The sequence below is a fragment of the Dromiciops gliroides genome, chromosome 4 (genome assembly GCF_019393635.1).
Source record: "Dromiciops gliroides isolate mDroGli1 chromosome 4, mDroGli1.pri, whole genome shotgun sequence".
Taxonomy (NCBI): domain Eukaryota; kingdom Metazoa; phylum Chordata; class Mammalia; order Microbiotheria; family Microbiotheriidae; genus Dromiciops; species Dromiciops gliroides.
Genome location: NC_057864.1, coordinates 495454251 through 495471370, shown reverse-complemented (window position 1 = coordinate 495471370; position 17120 = coordinate 495454251). Strand labels below are relative to the sequence as shown.

Here is a 17120-nt window from a genome sequence, read left to right as displayed (position 1 = left end):
CTGGCATCTGTCACAAGGAAAGGGCAAGAAGCAGTTTCTTTTAGGTGTCGGGAGCATCAGGGGTCCGACCAGCCATGGTGGGAGGGCTTGGGGGAAGGGCTGAGGACAGCGGAGGGGAGGAATTTCCGGAGTGACAGAGGCCACCAATTGTGGCAATGATCACACTAATGTGGCCTGCTTTTCCTTGCACAGGGGGACCAAGGCTACAGGGGACCCCCGGTAAGTTCTGAATGCTTCTTTTCCTCCCCCAGTTTGCCCTGAGAGGTTGAGAAATCTGCTCTGGGTAGTGTAAGCACTGACTCGAGGCCCAGGGCTCTCTCACCATCTCTGAAAATCGTCAAAGAGCAGCAGTCGAGGTGGCTGCAAGAACATCAGGGTCCCCAGCCCTGCTGTCACTGAAGCACCTCTTCTCTGCCTCCCTCTCCACCCCCATTCCTGTGGCTTCTTCCAGGTCTTCCCCTGAGCAGCATTTTGAACAAACGTGCATTTGGGAATAGGGGGCTGGGGGGCGGTACTGGGGAGACCAGTGGGAGGGAGACCAGAGACCGGGGCCCCAGGTTCAGCTCAGCTGCTAGCTCCCCTCGTGACCTCAAGCGGGCCTCTCCATCTGTCTGAGCAGTGGCCCCTTTCTCTATAAAGCACAGGCCAGAATGCATGACTTTAAGGGCCCCACCAGTTATCAATCCCATGACAGCCTCAGTTTCCTCATCTGGGGATGTGGAGGCAGGACTGCAGAGCCCTGAAGGCCTGTTTAACTGTCAGCTTCCATGACCCTCCAAAACAGTTCTGGGAGTAAGACTCTTCCTTCTGGTGGCTCTTTCTCTACTCTAGGGCCCGTATGGACGCCCTGGGCACAAAGGTGAAATTGGACTTCCTGGAAGACCGGTAAGCACCGTTCCACGTTTGCTTTCTCATCTTCCATTTCCTCTTTGGTGTTCCCAAAGTCCCCTGCTCTGGTCTTGCTGTCAGGAGCCCTGCTGCTATTGAGGGATGGCAATGGGGTGACTAGCAGACCAGGCATGAGTGTCCAACTCTTTCTGCCACCCTGGGCAGAGCCTAAAAGCACAGATCTGGCTGGCAAGATGGCCAGTAGTGGGGTCAGGCTTGTGGGCTGGACTGCGGCCTATCAAGGCAGCTCATCTGGGTGCCAAGGTGACCTAGCCTGGGCACTGTGGAGCACCGAGCCTTGACACAGATTGTGTGGGAGATTTCCTGCCCCTCCCATCCCTCTGGAGCCAGAGAAGAGATGGAAGGCAGCCTCCAAGTTGCTTTTGCTGGGACCCTCAGGCTTGGCTCAGTTAGGGCTTCTGAGGCTGGAAGAGTCAGGGAATCCTGGGGGACGTGGTGGCTTTTTTCCCTCTCAAAGTCCTTGTTCTCCACACACCTGAGTTCTGTCTAGATGTGGGAGTCTTGGGGCATATTATTGATGTGAATGGAAATTTGCCTCCAGGATCCCGGGGCTACTCTGCCCAGTTACTGGCTGGTTCAGCCTTGAGCTTTTGGAGGTGGAGAAGTGGGGAAGAAGCTGCCTCTCCTGACTTCTGCCTCTCTTTCAGGGCCGTCCGGGCATGAATGGACTGAAGGGGGAGAAGGGGGAGCCTGCAGATACCAAGGGAAGTGTCGGACTGAGGGTGAGTCCTCTGGAGGCTGACATGGCGGGCTGGGACTCTGTAGTGGAAGACTGCCTGGGCCTGGGGGCTGGCAGAGGAGGGAGCCTCAGCAGTCACGCTGGGAGGCAGGAGCCCTGGCAGGTTCTGCCGCTTGGTGCCTGTGCGGCCCTGGACAAGTCCTTCCCTTCTCTGGGCCTCAGTTTCCCCATGTTGAGGACGATGGGGTGGGACTAGATAGGCTCAGGATCCCCCCTGGAAATTTCTATGGAAAGTTGCTTCAGGGCTCAGCAGTGCACACATCCCACACCCCCAGCCCAGCTGGGCAGGGAAAGGCAGCCCTGTCTGGGGTGACCATGCCTTTTGGGTTGGGGGAGGGCAGGCCATGCCTTGCCTCTTACAGGTTTTTCCTGTCATCACCACTTCTCACAAAGGGCAGACGTAAAGACTCATGGGAAACTCTGAAGGAGGGGGCCATCATTTTGTACTGAGATGGCACAGGGGTCCACAGAGGACAAAACTCCATCTTTAGCATTGGCCAAATTGGGTCCAATGAAGTCAGCTCCTTTAGAAATGAGAGAATGATAAGAGTCTAAACGTGGCAAGAGACCTGGGGGCATCGCTGGAGGTGGATCCCCTAAACTCCATCTCAGATGGTGGTCATGGCCAGCCCCTTCCAGCCCCTTCCGGCCTCTTGAGGAGGCCTCCCCGTGTGGTGCCTGCCACTTCCTGGGGCAGTCCTTTCAGCTTGGGCTGACCCTGGCGACCAGAGAGATTGAGCCAAAATCAGCCCCTTGGCCTCTTCTGCCCATCACTCCGACTTCTCTCTTGGGCCAAGCAGGATGAGGCCAAGCCTTCCCAGGGACCACCCTTTACCACCTAAACCCAACTGCGTTGGCTCCCCTGGGTGTCTCTCTGTGGAAGTTATTCTGGGATAACCAACCAGAGAAATGAGATATACAGACTGTCCTTGCCTGTGGCCCCTGACTGGGCACGTGAGCCTTCTCTTGGGTCCTCAGGTTTGGGCTGTGTCTGCTATGTGACTCCCCACGATAATGCTCCATGACTCCCCAGGCTAGTGGCCTCCTTTCCAATCTGCTGAGCAGGCCAACGTTCCCTGGGCCAGGGTTCAACCTCGTCTGGCCCCTGGGAGCGAGCATTAGTGACGAGAATCCGTGGGAGCTTCTGACCTCCCCAACCATGTGACTGACAATGACTCTGACAAACCGGGGCTGCTTAGCTTGGCTGGGAGTTTAGGGCTGATGAAGGAAGGGTGGCCGGCCTGGATCCTGACTCAAGCCCAAAGCAGTCAGGCCTCCCAAGGGCCCGGCTCACTCAGGCTTTGTTTAGTTGTCCAATTCTCTCATTTCGTTTGTTTATTTGTTTGAAGTCTCTTTTCCCACAGCCTTTGTCCTCTCCCCGTATTTGGATTAGGGAGCTCACAGGCTGAGGCCTTTTTCGTCATTTGTTTTTGCTTCCCCCTTCAGGGCCCTCCTGGACTCCCAGGGCCCCCTGGACCCCCCGGACCCCCAGGCCTCCTTGGTACTTCTTTCTATGACAATAATGTAAGTAGCCCCTCCCTCTGCTACATCTGCTTCCCCTCCTGCCCAGGACACAGAGAAGAACCGGGGACCCCTGCAGGGTGGTTGGGGAGGGCCTCAAAGTTCTGGTGAACATCTTGGCCTTCATCTTGGACAAGGTCAATACCAGCCCTCCTGGAAGCTTTGAACGCTGCTTCCAATTTTCATCCCATGTCTGAAGTAGGGGCAGCTAGGAGTCAGGAAGGCCCGAGTTCAAATTCAACCTCAGACACTTAGTAGCTGTGTGACCGTGTTTGCCTCAGTTTCCTCATCTATAAAATGAGGTCGAGAAGGAGATGGCAAACACTCCAGGATCTTTGCCAAGAAAACCCCAAATGGGGTCACAGAGTCGGACGTGACTGAAAACAACTGAATAACAATAAACCTCTCATGGTTGTTGTGTGCATCAAGTTGGATAATGTTTGTAAAGCACTTAGCAAAGTGCCTGGTGCATAGTAGGTGCTATATAAACGCTACCTGTCATCATTGTCGTTGTTTGTATCCAGGGGTTCAAAGGCTTCTCGGCCTTGTTCCCAAAGTGTTGCTTCTGGAGCTGTGGCCTGAGGGTTTGAGGATGTAGGGGAGACCACCCCAGGAGGTGTTCTGAGTGCCCACCACACTCAGCTCTTTGCCGCCTTCCCAGAGCTGGGCAAAGTCATTCAGAAAGAGCTGGGGGAGGCCTGGGGATTCTGTGAGGGGCCCCCTCCTTTGGCCCTGGGGCGAGAAGGGTCCTTGGGGCCTGGGCTTCCCAGCAGGCCTCAGTGTCTCCAGCTCCTTTCTCTTTGTGCTTCTCAGGGATTCCTCGAGCCTGGCCGCCCTGGGCCCCCAGGATTGCCAGGTAAGGAGAAGAGGAAGGGTGACTGGATCCCAGGGGGTCAGAGAGGGCTGGGGGTGCCCCCTCCCCCAGGGTGAGAGCCTCCCTCCCACATTTCTTTTGGTCCCAGGATGTGTCCCCTCCCCCACGTCTAGCTTTGGCCACGTTAAGTGACCCGGGCCTGGCCTCTGCCCTTTACAGCTTTGCTCATCTGCCAATCCTCAGGCCACAGTGGTGCCTGGGTGGGCCCCTGCACCTGAGGGGTATGTTGGAAGGGCCCTCACCCCCACCAATGGTTCTCCAATGCTTCATGCATCCTGGGGCCTGCTCTGCCCAGCGTGCCTGCACCTGCCCCCTTTGAAAGACCCCTTCCCCCAGCTCCCTGGAGCTGGAGGGGCCACGGCTTCCCCTGCAGACACGTCCCTGTTGCCTCAAGGTTGTCCTGTCTGCTGTCACATGCCCTACATCCTTGACTCCCCAGGCTAGTGGCCTCCTTTCCAATCTGCTGAGCAGGCCAACGTTCCCTGGGCCAGGGTTCAACCTCGTCTGGCCCCTGGGAGCGAGCATTAGTGACGAGAATCTGTGGGATTCTTGCCTTGCGGGCCCCATAAGGTGGGCTGGCTAGGTGGCTCTTGGGCATTCTCTCCCAGTTCCTGGACATCTGTGCTCTCCTGCTCTAGGTTACCAGGGACCCCCAGGCCCCAAGGGTGATAAAGGAGAAGCTGGACCTGCCGGGCCACCAGGTAAGCCTTGGCTTGGGCATAGCTCTAGGGGTGCTCATGTCTGGTGGTGGGATGGTGGTAGCCCCCATCACATGGAGCATGGTGCCCTGTGGCCTCCATGGGCATTTCCTCTGTCACTGCTGGCCCCCCTTCCAGCCTCAGCCTCTAGAGAGTCCTCAGGTTTGAGAGAGGCCTCGTGAGATGGTGCCCCGGCCCGGAGAGGCCGTGTAGGAGGGGTCAGCAGGAGGGGAGCTGAGAGATGCAGAATCATCACGGGTTCGGGGGCGTGGGCTCAGCACCCTCCCCATCCAGGGAGTGGGCACCCACAGCCCCTCAGGGTATCACAGGCTGCTCGCCTGGACTGTATTCCTGGCTGCCCAATGAACTAATGAACGAGCCGCGTGACTTGGGGCAAGTCACTTTCTTTCTTGAGTCTCAGTTTGTTCATCTGCAAACAGCCAGGGTTGGCCTCAGTGGCAGCCTCAGAGCCCGGGGCCCCCGGCCCTCTGAAGCCTAGGACCGGAGCATGACAGATCTGAAAACCTGTCATCAAACCTGTCAGAGCACGCTTGATGCTCTTCAAGGCCACAGACATGGGTTCTTGTTCTCTGTCCAGGGAGGTCAGTGGCAGCAGGCTGTGGGGGTGCTGGGCCTGGGGCTGGGTGCCTGATGTCCCAGATGGGGGACCCAAGGGCTCGGGGCCTGACGTCCCACAGGGAGCCCCGGGGGGGGGGCTTGATGCCTGACCGAGGTGGGGGGCCAGGGGGCAGATCCACTTGGGGATGCCCTGAGGCATGGGCTCTGAGCCAGGGGCATGGGCACTGTGCTGTGAGGAGCTGGGAGTGGGGCTCTAGGCAGATGCCTGGCAGCAACGGGCCGCCTCTCCTTCCTTGCCCTCTCCTCACTTGGGATCCATCCTGAACATTCATGTTGGTGCAGAAATCACCCTGCAGGGGTGTGAGTAGCCTGGCTTGGGCTCTAGGCTCATGCCCTTTGCCCAGAATGATGTTTAGGGGGCATCCTTCCTGGGGCCGCTAGGTGGTGCTGTGGATAAAGCACCGGCCCTGGGTTCAGGAGGACCTGAGTTCAAATCTGGCCTCAGACACTTGACACTAGCTGTGTGACCCTGGGCAAGTCACTTAACCCTCATTGTCCTGCAAAAAAGGGGACACCCTTCTCGTTGGCAGCATTTTGGGGGGAATGTCCTGCTTTTGTTTGTCCCCTTGGGAAACTGAGCAAGGCCTTTGGTAATGGAAGGTCTGTTGGCCCCTCCGCCAGGGGCCCCTAACTGCCGAGTCTCTTCTCTCCCACTAGGGATCCTCCCATATGATTTCAGCACTCTGGTGGATCACGTGAAGGTGAGTGAGCCCCACTCCTCGCTCACCCAGCCCACGACTGTGCCTGTTGCTTTACCAGCCTCCCAGGGCTCCCCTGGCTGAGGGCTTGGTGATGAGGGTGGGAGTTCCCTCTGAAACCTGGGTCAGGAGTGGGCAGGAAGGTAGGACCTTTGAGAGAGGAGGGGGCCGTGCCCCTTTGGCTTCCATGGCCCTGGGATCCTCTCTCAAGTCAGTGTCGTTTCTACAAGCCAGCCTCCTCCAAGGTGCCATTGTCCCCCTAAGCACCAAGCAGCGGCTTGGGATCATTGCCCAGAGATGCGCCAGCCTCATCAAGCACCTGCTGTGTGTGTGTGTGGGGGGGGATTGTGGGCTGCTGAGGAGACAAAGGGCCCTCCCCACCCCCGCCCCCATGCCGCCCCCAATCAAACCGAACAGTTCCTGCTTTCAGACACCTTCTAGTCTATCTAAGCTGCCTCCACATCTTAGGGTGGGTAAAACCATTTGTTGTGATAATCTCTGCTCAGCTTCCCAAGAGCCTTGGGAGGGAGGGGCCGTTGACCCTTTTTACAGATGAGCAGACTGAGGTAGGCAGTCATGAAGTGACTTCCTCAGAGTCACCCACCTTCTTAGAGTCTGAGGTAGGATTTGAACTCGTTTTCCCAACCCCAAGATTAGCCCTCTCAAGGAGCTCGGACTCTCTTAAGGGAGACCACGTGGGGAGAGAGAGAGAGAGAGAGAGAGAAGAACTAAATGCAAAGTCGGGAACTCGGGGCTGTGGGGAAGAAAGGCCTCACAAAGTGATGCTGTGGTGGGCCAGACTCCAGCAGGTGGCATGGAGGGGGGCAGTGGAGCGGGCTGTGAGATGGACAGAGAGGTCAGTTGGTTTGGGCCCTTAATGGACTTGTGAGTCAGGAAGTCCTGAGTTCAAATATGACCTCGGACACTTACTGGATGAGTGACCCTCAGCAAGTTGCTTCCTCTCGGTTTGCTCATCTATAAAATGGCAATGATTGAAAGAGCTCGCAGAGTTGTGCGGATCAAGTGAGATTCCACATTCAAAGTGCTTGGCAGGCCTCAGTGCAGTCACTGTAAACACTGTCATTAGGGAGCCCTAGAGAGGTGGGGGGGCTTGTGATCCACTGACTCCAGTTAGTTACTAGGTGATAGCGGAGGAGCGACAGGGGCAGTTCTGCCCAGTCATCTTGGCTGCTGAGGGGAGGATGGGCCCAGTAGGAGTGGCTATGTGAGTGGAGGGAAGGGGTTGGACACCAGAGATGCTGGGTTTGTGGCAGGAGGGATGGGGGGCCATGAAGGCCTCTGGGTGGCGGGAGGCCTGCCGCTGCCTCCGGGATGGGGCCCCTGTCTCCCTCAGCTGCCATGGGGTATGGTTCCACACTGGCCTTGAGCAGGAAGCCACGTCCCCCAGCACAGACCCCTGAGGCCCCAGCTGCCTTCATTTGCTCCTTTCTGTCTGTAGGGGGAAAAGGGAGAAGGAGGCACAAAAGGAGAGAAGGGTGAACCTGGCAGCGGAGGATTCTTCAGCTCCGGAGCCCCAGGCCTGCCTGGCCCCCCCGGCCCTCCAGGGTACCCTGGTGTTCCGGTAAGGTCGAACTCTGCCCGAGCTCCCTCCACCGTGGCTGCCCTGCGGACTCTGCCCAGGCCTGGGTCATGTCTTGCCCTCGAGGGCCAGTGAGTTGGGGGAGGCAGCAGAACCTCCTGGGACCTTCCAAGACAGGCAGATGTATTCTGGGGGCTGGGTCTGCCCCTGCCCACCCCAGGCACACTGAGTCATGGCACTTGGGAGGGGAAGGTTAGGCAGGGAGGTGCTGAGGAAGGCCAAGCACGTTCCAGGCAGAGGCAGACATGAGCCCAGGGAGCCCCCAACACCTTTCAGCCCTTCCCTTTGTGCCCGAGGCTCTCCACAGCCTGTTCCTGTCCCTGCGCAGGTCACCTTGGCGGTCCACAGCTGAGCCCTGGCAGGCAGCATCCTGAAAGAGGGGGATCATGGGAATCTCATGGCCCGTGGAGGGCCTGGATGCCTGGTGTCCAACACCAGGCCATCCATGTTTACATAAAGTATTAAATTGTCCTGGGTTACATCCAGAGCCAGGGTCCCTCTGACCACCTTGACCTCAGTGCCTGGAGGGCATGTGACCCTCACAGACAGGATCTGGGGCAGTCAGAGGGAACAAAGAGGAATAACAGGGAATAACAGAGCCCGCATAAGAAGCGCTGTTTGAGACAAACAGTTTCCTCTTTAGCGCGAGTCTGAATTGTGTGGGGGAGTTTACAGCAAGCCCCCAGACCAAATAGGCTTTGCCCGCGATATTCTTTGTGCCCAAGGTGTCTTTTGTAGTTAACTGCATTTGGAGGGGAGACTTTCATGCCCATTAGCTCTTCTTCAACCTGCCCCCTGCCAGCACCCAGAGAGCCCCCCGACCTCCTCCCTGCACAGCCCAGGGCCTGCCTGGTGCCCATCCTGGGTCTGGCCTCAGCAATGGCGCTGGGCAGCTGGTGCCCTCTATGGGCCCAGCCTAGCCTCCCTTTGAGAGTGTAGTCATCATCACGCCCGGGGCCGCTTGCTCCATGGGAAGTCTGGGACAGACACGGCTACTTCCAGCTGCACTGGCATTGCTTGGGGAGTGGCCCTGGAGCCTGGGGATCTGCAAACTCTGGGTACCTTCGGGGTGGAGGTATTTCTTGGGACCCTAACCTCAGGAAAAGCAGATAGAACATGCACATGTTTCCTTGTTTCGTGCTTAGGGTCCCAAGGGAGAGAGCATCAGGGGTCAGCCTGGCCCCCCAGGACCTCAGGGGCCTCCGGGCATTGGCTACGAGGGTCGGCAGGGTCCCCCTGGCCCTCCTGGGCCCCCGGGGCCACCGTCATTTCCAGGACCCCACAGGCAGAGTAAGTCCTTTGGGGAAGAGTGCGGCCCATGGGGAGAAAGGGAAAATGGGCTTCATTCTGAGGTGTGTCTCTCTCTCTCTCAGCTATCAGCATTCCTGGCCCCCCTGGCCCCCCAGGTCCCCCCGGCCCCCCAGGAACTTCAGGGACATCATCAGGGGTGAGTACTAGATGGAGGCCACCACCCCCTTGGGGACACCGTCCTGAGCCAACTCTCCAACAAGCCTATCCCTCCTCCGGGACTGTCCGGAGGCCTGCAGCTGGGCTTGGCCCACAGGAAAGAGGTGCCTGCCCTGCTTCCCGCTGCTGGGGGCCCTGGGGGAAGCAGTGTCTGAGCTGGGTGGGGGTAACTCCTCGAGGTGGCCACAGAGATGTGTCCTTGTGTCCCCCCTGTGTCCTTGGGGGCCCCTTCTCCTCCTCCCCAATGTCCTGGCAGCAGCACTGATCGGCCGGCTTGTGCTTGTGATTCTAGCAGCTGAGAGTGTGGACCACCTACCAGACCATGCTCAACAAAGCCCATGAGGTGCCCGAGGGCTGGCTGGTCTACGTCTCTGAGAAGGAAGAGCTGTATGTGCGCGTCCGCAATGGCTTCAAGAAAGTCCTGGTGAGATCCCCCGGAGGGTCGGGCTTCCTGGCCACCTGGTCCCTCCCAGGGGCTGAGGTCATGGGAAGCTGGGCTGCCCTGGAGCCCCAGGACCTCGGCTGGGCCCCCGCTGGGTCACTTCCCTGCTGCAGGACCCTGGGCAAGGCATTCTTTCTGGCCTCAGCTTCCTCCTCTGTAAAATGGGACTGATCCAGGGGGCAGCTAGGTGGCGCAGTGGTTAGAGCACCGGCCCTGGAGTCAGGAGGACCTGAGTTCAAATCCAGCCTCAGACACTTAACACTTACTGGCTGTGTGACCCTGGGCAAGTCACTTAACCCCAATTGCCTCACACAAAAAATAAAATAAAATATCTCCTGAAAAAAAAAATGGGATTGATCCTAGCCCCCAGATCCCAGGGGGGAGGTGAGGACCCAATAAGACACATGAAGTGCTTTGCAAACCTTCGTTAGAGGCGAAGTCAGCCTCTTTTTTATTAAAGTACCTATCATGTGCCAGGCTCTGGGGTCACACAACAAGAGGGAGGCTGCCCTTCATTGGGCTGACACCCGGGTCACAAATTTAGAGCTAGAGGCTCCTTTACAGGCCATGGGGAAGCCGAAGTCACGGGAAGAGAAATGGCTGCCTGAGGGCTTCAGAGCAGGGATGTTTCCCTGCCATTTCATGCCAGACCAGTCTCCTTTCATTTACTAGGCTGAGCCCCCGGGCGCCTGGGCTCTGCCCACCTCCTCCAGTAAACTGAAAGCTGAATCACAGAAGGGGAGGGGCATGGGGGGCACAGATGGGGAGGGGCAGGGGTCACCCAGGCTTCTTGAAGCCCCACACCTTTGCCATGCCTTGGTGCGTCTTCTTGTCCCTGAGAGAGGCCCCCACCCAGGGGACACAGAGAACATGCCACGCTTGTAACGGGTATGTGTCTTCTTTTCAGTTGGAGACCCGGGCTGTGCTCTCTCGAGGGGCGGTAAGTGAGAACCTCTGCTCACCCTGTGATAGCGGCACCCCCTGCCCTCCTGTCCGGCCCCTCTGCTTGTGCCCAGAGCTGTGGCTCGGGGCCTGCATCGAACCCAACGACTCTCCTGGGCACGTACACACATACACAGGCACATGCTTACCCACACGTACGTGCATGTTCGTGTATGCACATGCACACGGGGCCTGCTCCAGCCGGGCCAGAGGCCCACGTGTGGCACCTGACCGAGTCGGCCCCAAACACTCTGTGGTTCTCATTCCTCCAGGACAATGAAGTCGCGGTCCTGCAGCCGCCGGTCATCGAGTATTCCCCGGGGAACTCGGCCCCATCTGGGTCTCAGGTTCACGACGGCAGCCTCCCCTATGCCCGCCGGGGCTATCTGCACTCCACCGCCAAGCCTTGGCGAGCCGATGACATCCAGGCCAATCATCCCCGATTCCCTGAGCACGCCGGTCACCACCCACCCTATCACAGTGTCCAGCCTCATCATCCGGACCTCATCCCCAGCTACCACGGCTCCTACACTGACATCCGGCCTGCCCAGCCCACGGCCCGCCCGGTGCATACCCACCATGACTTCCAGCCAGCAGTAAGTGCCTCTGGCAGCCCCCGGGGCCACCTTTGGCTCACTTGCCCCCTCTAGTCACAGCCTCCCTCACTGCCACACACTGTGGGCACCTCTGTGGCCCCACGGCTCTCTCCTGGCACTTCCCTAGCCCGTGCCTGTGGACTGGAAGCTCCCTGGGGGCAGGCCCAGTTTGGATTCTAGCCCTGCTCTGCAGCCCGGTGGGGCCTGGAGGCTTCTTGGGTTGGTAAAGACCGTTTCCTACTCGGTATCATGTGCTAAGTGGCTGCTGTGCACAGGCCCTGGGCGTGGGCTTAGTGTCTCTGGCTCCACCGCTGGCCTCTTGAACCCTCCCCACTGTCCCGGAAGTCACCCCAGGGGAGTCAGCTTGCCGACTGACTGATGGACGTGCCCCTTGTTCTCTTCCGGTTGCAGCTTCATCTCATTGCTCTCAATAGTCCCCAGACCGGCAGCATGCGTGGCATCCGGGGGGCTGACTTCCAGTGCTTCCAGCAGGCCCGCGAAGTGGGCTTGATGGGCACCTTCCGCGCCTTCCTCTCCTCCAGACTCCAGGATCTCTACAGCATCGTCCGGAGGGCAGACCGCAGTAACGTGCCCATCGTCAACCTCCAGGTAGGCTGCGGGCAGACAGGCTCTGAGTGACGCAAAGCCTCCCCCCGAGGAAGGAGGCCCCTCTCTACAGGGGAGGAAACCAAGGCCCAGGGACTTATTCAGTCTGGACTTGAACTCAGGTCTCAGGGGTCCTATATATAGGCAGAAGCAGCGCTGGAATCAGTGTGACGAGATCGGAGATTTAGAGCTGAAAGGACTTAGAGGGCATAGAGCCCGACCTCACTTTACAGATGAGAGAGCTGAGGTCTGGAGAAAAGTGACTCATCTAGGGTCACAACTAGAAGATGTCTAGGGCAGATTTGAACTCAGGTCTTCCTGACCCCAAGTTCCGCTCTCTATCGACTGGGCTTTGGCGTGTTCTCCACTTTGGGGTGTGTCCTGGCCTGGTGGGCTACCAGGCTAATGAAGCCCAAGGGCCTCTTCTCAGAATCACTCTTTTATCAGGGGAATGAGTGCGAGGCACACCAGTTCTATGGAAATTGTTATAAAGTGGGAAACCTACCCAAACCAAGCTCCTGGCCTCCAGGTTAAGGCCCCCTGCACCTTGCATACCTAGTGGTGTCAGGGCTTCTGAGGGGCCCCCCAGCTGCTCCCTGCAGCTTCCCCTAACTCTCCAGGCCTCCATGAGGTTCTCCCTGCTGTTGTGGGCTCGCGATCCCAGCCCCAGGCTGCTCTGGGAGGCTCATCACCAGCAAGCTGGAGGGTCGACAAGTCTCCCTCCAAGCCCCACAGTGGCTGGATGTCAATGGATGAACAGCTCTGGGACCTCGGACCCGTTTGAGCAGGGTGGTTCTAAGTGGACGGTCCAGGGAAGCTGACCCTCATGGGCAATCCAGGCCGGAGCTCCGGTTGGGGTTCTTGCCAGTGACCCTCTGGTGTCTTCTCTCCCCCAGGACGAGCTCCTCTTTGACAGCTGGGAGTCCTTGTTCTCCGGCTCTGAAGGCCAGCTCAAGCCCGGCTCTCGCATCCTCTCTTTTGATGGGAAGGACGTCCTCCGGCACTCCGCCTGGTGAGTCTTGCTGTTCCCTTGGATTCAGGGCTCAGGGGCATGAGGGCCCCAGGACAAGGCTGTGTTTACCCAGTAACCAGAAGAGGCGTCACGGCAGGGTGTCCCAAACTGGGGCATCTTAAAAAAAGGAAGAAAGAAAAGAAAGGGGCTTGTCTTTGCTTTCTCCTTCTCAGAGTCCTGATGCCCATTTGTTAAGGACTGAAGGACCCTAAGTCCTTGAGTTCAGAAGGGACAGGACCCCGGGATGTTGGACCGAGGATTCTCATCCTGTTCTCTGGGGTCCCGTCAGGTTGTGAGACTCCTCTGGAATTCCAGGGCTCCTGGTGGGAGGCAAACCTTCCCCACCCCTCCTATTTCCCTCCCGTGCTCTGAGATGGGCCCCCATGGCTTGAGGGACCCCAGAGAATAGCCTGGGGTCCGAGTCCATGTGGCATCTTGGTGCATCTTGTAGGCCGCAGAAGAGTGTGTGGCATGGCTCTGATGCCAAGGGACGCCGACTGACTGAGAGCTACTGTGAGACCTGGCGGACAGACCAAGGGGCGGCCAGCGGCCAGGCATCCTCCCTATTCTCGGGCAGACTGCTCGAGCAGAAGGCTGTGAGCTGCCAAAGCGCCTTCATCGTCCTCTGCATCGAGAACAGCTTCATGACCTCCTCCTTCAAGAAGTAGGAGCCTGTCCCCACCCAGTGGGGGTGGCTGGTGGCCACTCGGAGGAAGGGACAGGCTCAGGGAGTGAGCGGGCAGCAGCCCCAGGGCCAGCCCCAGATGGGCTCTGCTCCTGCCGGCCTGCATCCTGCACGGCCCTGACTTTCATGTAATCACTGAGGAAATAAAAAGAAGCCAAAGAGTGGATTTTTTACAAAGTGTGAAACACACAGCCTGGTCCTGAAGGCGTCTCCTTCTCTCTTCCAGCCCCCCCCCCACTTTGGCCTCCCTGGCACCTTCCCCTGGTCTGGGCTCCAGACACAGGTGGGGCTGCTGGGCAGGGGAAGGCCGGGGCCTGCCCGGCTCCGTCTGCCCTTCCGTGCTGGGGGAAAACTGGGGGACCCTCCTCTGATGGCCTGGGCACCGCTAAGCACCTGGGCTTCTTCGTCCGGGGGCAGTCCCCTTGTCTGGCTTCCCCTTCCCCATTAGAACCCTTGGCCAAAGTTGTGAGCAGTGAGGGGCTTTACTGAGAGGGAGGGAAGGGCTTTTCATTATTTCACTGAAAGTTCCTTCTCACCTTTCCTCCTCCTCCTCCTCCTCCCCCTCTCTCTGTCTCTATCTCTGTCTCCCTCCCCCCTCCTCTCCTCCTCTCTCCTCCTTCTCTATCTCCTCTCCCCTCCCCTCCCTCCCCTCCCGTCCTCTCTTCTCTCTCTCTCTCTCTCTCTCTCTCTCTCTCTCTCTCTCTCTCTCTCTCTCTCTCTCTCTCTCTCTCTTTCTCTCTCTCTCCCTCCCTCCCTCCCTCCCTCTCCTCTCCTCCTCCTCCCCCCTCTCTCTCCCTCCCTCCCCCTCTCCCCCCTTCCTTCCTCTCCCCTTCCTCATCCCCTCCAACTAGAGCTACACACACCAGCTTTCCTTACTGTGGGTGACAGAATCAGAATCTCACTGGCAAGGGCCCTTCCACAGAGCTTGGTGGCTTAACCCCCTTCTGCTCATAGAGGCAGGAGAGACCTGCTGAGAGGCTGGGGGTGGGGCCAGCTGGCATCGGGACATGCCCCCCCCCCCCGAGCCCTGGGCCCAAGGAGCATTGCCAGGGATGTGGGCAGCAGTTTGCTCCAGATGCCCCTAGGTCCCTGTGAGGGCAGACCCCAGGGCTCCCATGCTGAGCCCCGACATCGAGCTTCTGAGCGAAGCTGTGCATGCGGCATTAGGATGCAGAGCTGCCTTCTTTGAGCAGTTCCAGTGGCCACCTCGAGCGCACACCAAGGTTTGTAGGGGGCTCTCCTCCCCCACAGAGGCCTGGAGAGGTAGATGGAAAGAGCAGCTGTGTCTCTATTTCCCAGATGAGGAAACTGAGGGAAGCCACTTGTCCATGGTGCTAGGAGGGTGGCCATGGGGGGGGGGGACACCAGGACAGCTTGGGGGGCCCCCTTGAAGTTTAGGGCCCAGCAGCAGCAGTCTGTCAGGCTGTCCCGGCCTTCTCTTCCTGGCCGCTGCCCCATGGAGGCATACGTGGCCATGTATGGAGGCTACAGAGGGTCCCTCTCACCTGCTGGGAAATGAATGACCGGAGGCCTCAGAGTATGCCCAGAAGCCCCAACAGGGAAGTCCTGGCCAGGTCCCTCTTGGTGGGCCAGATTCCTAGTGTGGGACATAGTCCACCTGTTTGTTTGAAAGGGCAGCTGCTGTGCTCAGTGGTTAGAAAGGGGAGGAGGAACCCAGCCCCTATGAGTGAGCCGTGACCCCACCATGAGGACAAATCTGAGCTGGTGCCCTGCCAGGCATAGTCCATCTTGGCTTGAGCTACTTCCCAAGGGGCTGGGCTAGGCTTCTGGTGCTCCCTCCTCCTCACGGTTTTGGGGAGCTGCTGGGCCTCTGGAATCTGGAAGCCCCCAGATGGGCAGCTCTGCTCCCTGGTGGCTGGCCACATCCCTGCACTCTGGCCTTTGCCTGTGTGGCCGTGCCGCCCATCTTAAGGCAATGCTGCTTCTGCTGAAAAGCCAGCAGCCTTTCTTCGATGCCTCCCTGCCCCCCAGCTAGGCCTTGACCCTTGAGTGCCCAGGTCAGCTATCTCCACTGGGAAGGCCGAGCCGCCCACTCCTCTGCTGCTGTTGGGAGTCAGACACAGATGCTTACAGTGCCCGGCTACCTTCCCTGCTTTGGGCCAGTGTCCATTCTCCTGGAGAGGTCCTGGTGTGGACTTAATGTTACTGACCCACCAGAGTTCACCCAGGACGGCTGAAGAAAGCCTTGTTGTTCCTTCATCTAGATCCCCATGCTTTATGTTGGAGCTCAGAATGGTGTCTTCAGCAGTGCCATCGGGCACGCTCTCTCCCTTGGCTGTGCCCTGGGAGCTGGCTGCAGCTCAAAGGCTAACTGGAAGTGCACATCTCCCCTTGCTGCCTTTCTGTGAGCAGTGGGTGGGTTGTTTGTGAAGGTTAAGGGGCAGAGAGCAGGCGGTGCCCAGAGGAGGGTCAGCCCCAGACGGGAGTCCATTTGCATTTGGGCACATATGCAAATGTCCCTGTAAGATGGACTGGTTGGGCCCAGGCCTAGCACCTATTGAAGGTGGGGGGAGAAGGGCAGGCAAATAGCCCAGCAAGGGGGAATGGACCAAGAGCAAATAACAAGAAAAGCCCTCTTCACACAAAGCTTTTGCTGAGCCCCAGAGAATGGGCAGAGGGCATGGGAAGCCAGGGTGAGTGGGCTCAGGCCCCCAACCAGTAAGTGGGGCTGGACCCGAGCCCCTGGAGGGGGCTTGCTTTTCAAGAACAATCGATCCCTGTTGGGATGAGCTTAGCACGTGCTTCTGGGGGTTAACATCATGTGATGTCACTTCCCATAGGCTGCTGGCGTCCGTTGGAGGCCCACAGGGGTGGCCCCGCTTATCGGCTACTTCTGTCCTGGCAAAGTGTGTGCCAAGAGCTGGGCTTTGGGGGCACGAGCCCCCTGGTTTGTCCCTTTTTGTGACCGTGTTGAGGTTTCTGTAGACTGGAGAAAACAGCCCAGCTCTTCCTTGTGTTGCTGTACACTAAGGGAGGCCACCACAGCCTGTGGAGCTGCCTGTGCGTGTCATATAGTGTCCATTGTGGCCTAGGGCCATCTTCTGAAAGGCCCTGAATAAAGGAAAAGATCTTTTATTTATGTGCCGGTGTGTGCTTTTGAATGGGCCTCCTTCACTCATTGGGCGGGGCCTGCTGGGGGCGGGGCCATGGGGCTGCCAGCTGGAAGGGTCCTCCATGGACCAGCACAATCCCCCCTAGACACGGACCCCTCTCTCTCCTACCCACAGTCACCTAGCCTCTGCTCCAGCGCCAGTGAGGGCAGCCCCCCGCTTCAGGGTCGGGAACAGCTCTCCCAACCCCACGTCTGCCTCGGCCCCTGCCCCGCCTTGGGCCTGGGCTGCCACCCTTCCAAGACCTGCAGGCCTCTGCTTCGGCCTGTTTTCAGAAAGAATCGAGGTGGCCACTGGTTGGTGAGGTCACAGAAGGCTTCACAGACCGGATCCATCCAGCCCTGAGACAGCTCGTTGGACGCCGCCCATCCCACCAGAACCTCCGTCCCCAGGCTGAACGGCCCAGTTCCTTCAGCCTTGTGGAAATGATGGCTCACATTTCCATGGTGTCATTCTGGCCATCCCCTTCCCTTCTCTATATCCCATTAGAGGACCTCACCTCTGCTCCACTCGGGGAAAAAGTAAGGCCCCAACGCACAAAAGCCTCCTCCGCGGGCGTCA

At 58.6% G+C, this 17120-nt stretch overlaps 1 protein-coding gene across 3 annotated transcripts in view; it reads left to right on the top strand.

The window, feature by feature from the left end:
* Positions 1-13617, top strand: part of COL18A1 (collagen type XVIII alpha 1 chain) — a 138192-nt gene extending 124575 nt beyond the window's left edge. For 2 of the 3 annotated variants that reach the window (XM_044000302.1, XM_044000300.1), the window contains 16 exons: positions 193-219; positions 832-885; positions 1557-1631; positions 3095-3172; positions 3983-4025; positions 4682-4744; positions 6038-6081; positions 7538-7660; positions 8824-8968; positions 9052-9125; positions 9438-9569; positions 10495-10527; positions 10802-11125; positions 11537-11734; positions 12628-12743; positions 13195-13617. In XM_044000302.1, the coding sequence (XP_043856237.1) occupies positions 193-219; positions 832-885; positions 1557-1631; positions 3095-3172; positions 3983-4025; positions 4682-4744; positions 6038-6081; positions 7538-7660; positions 8824-8968; positions 9052-9125; positions 9438-9569; positions 10495-10527; positions 10802-11125; positions 11537-11734; positions 12628-12743; positions 13195-13411 (1746 nt within the window). In that variant the 3' untranslated portion in view covers positions 13412-13617. The remainder of the gene's footprint in view (positions 1-192; positions 220-831; positions 886-1556; positions 1632-3094; positions 3173-3982; positions 4026-4681; positions 4745-6037; positions 6082-7537; positions 7661-8823; positions 8969-9051; positions 9126-9437; positions 9570-10494; positions 10528-10801; positions 11126-11536; positions 11735-12627; positions 12744-13194) is intronic. The other variant, XM_044000301.1, reaches the window with a different exon arrangement.
* Positions 13618-17120: the final 3503 nt, after the last annotated feature.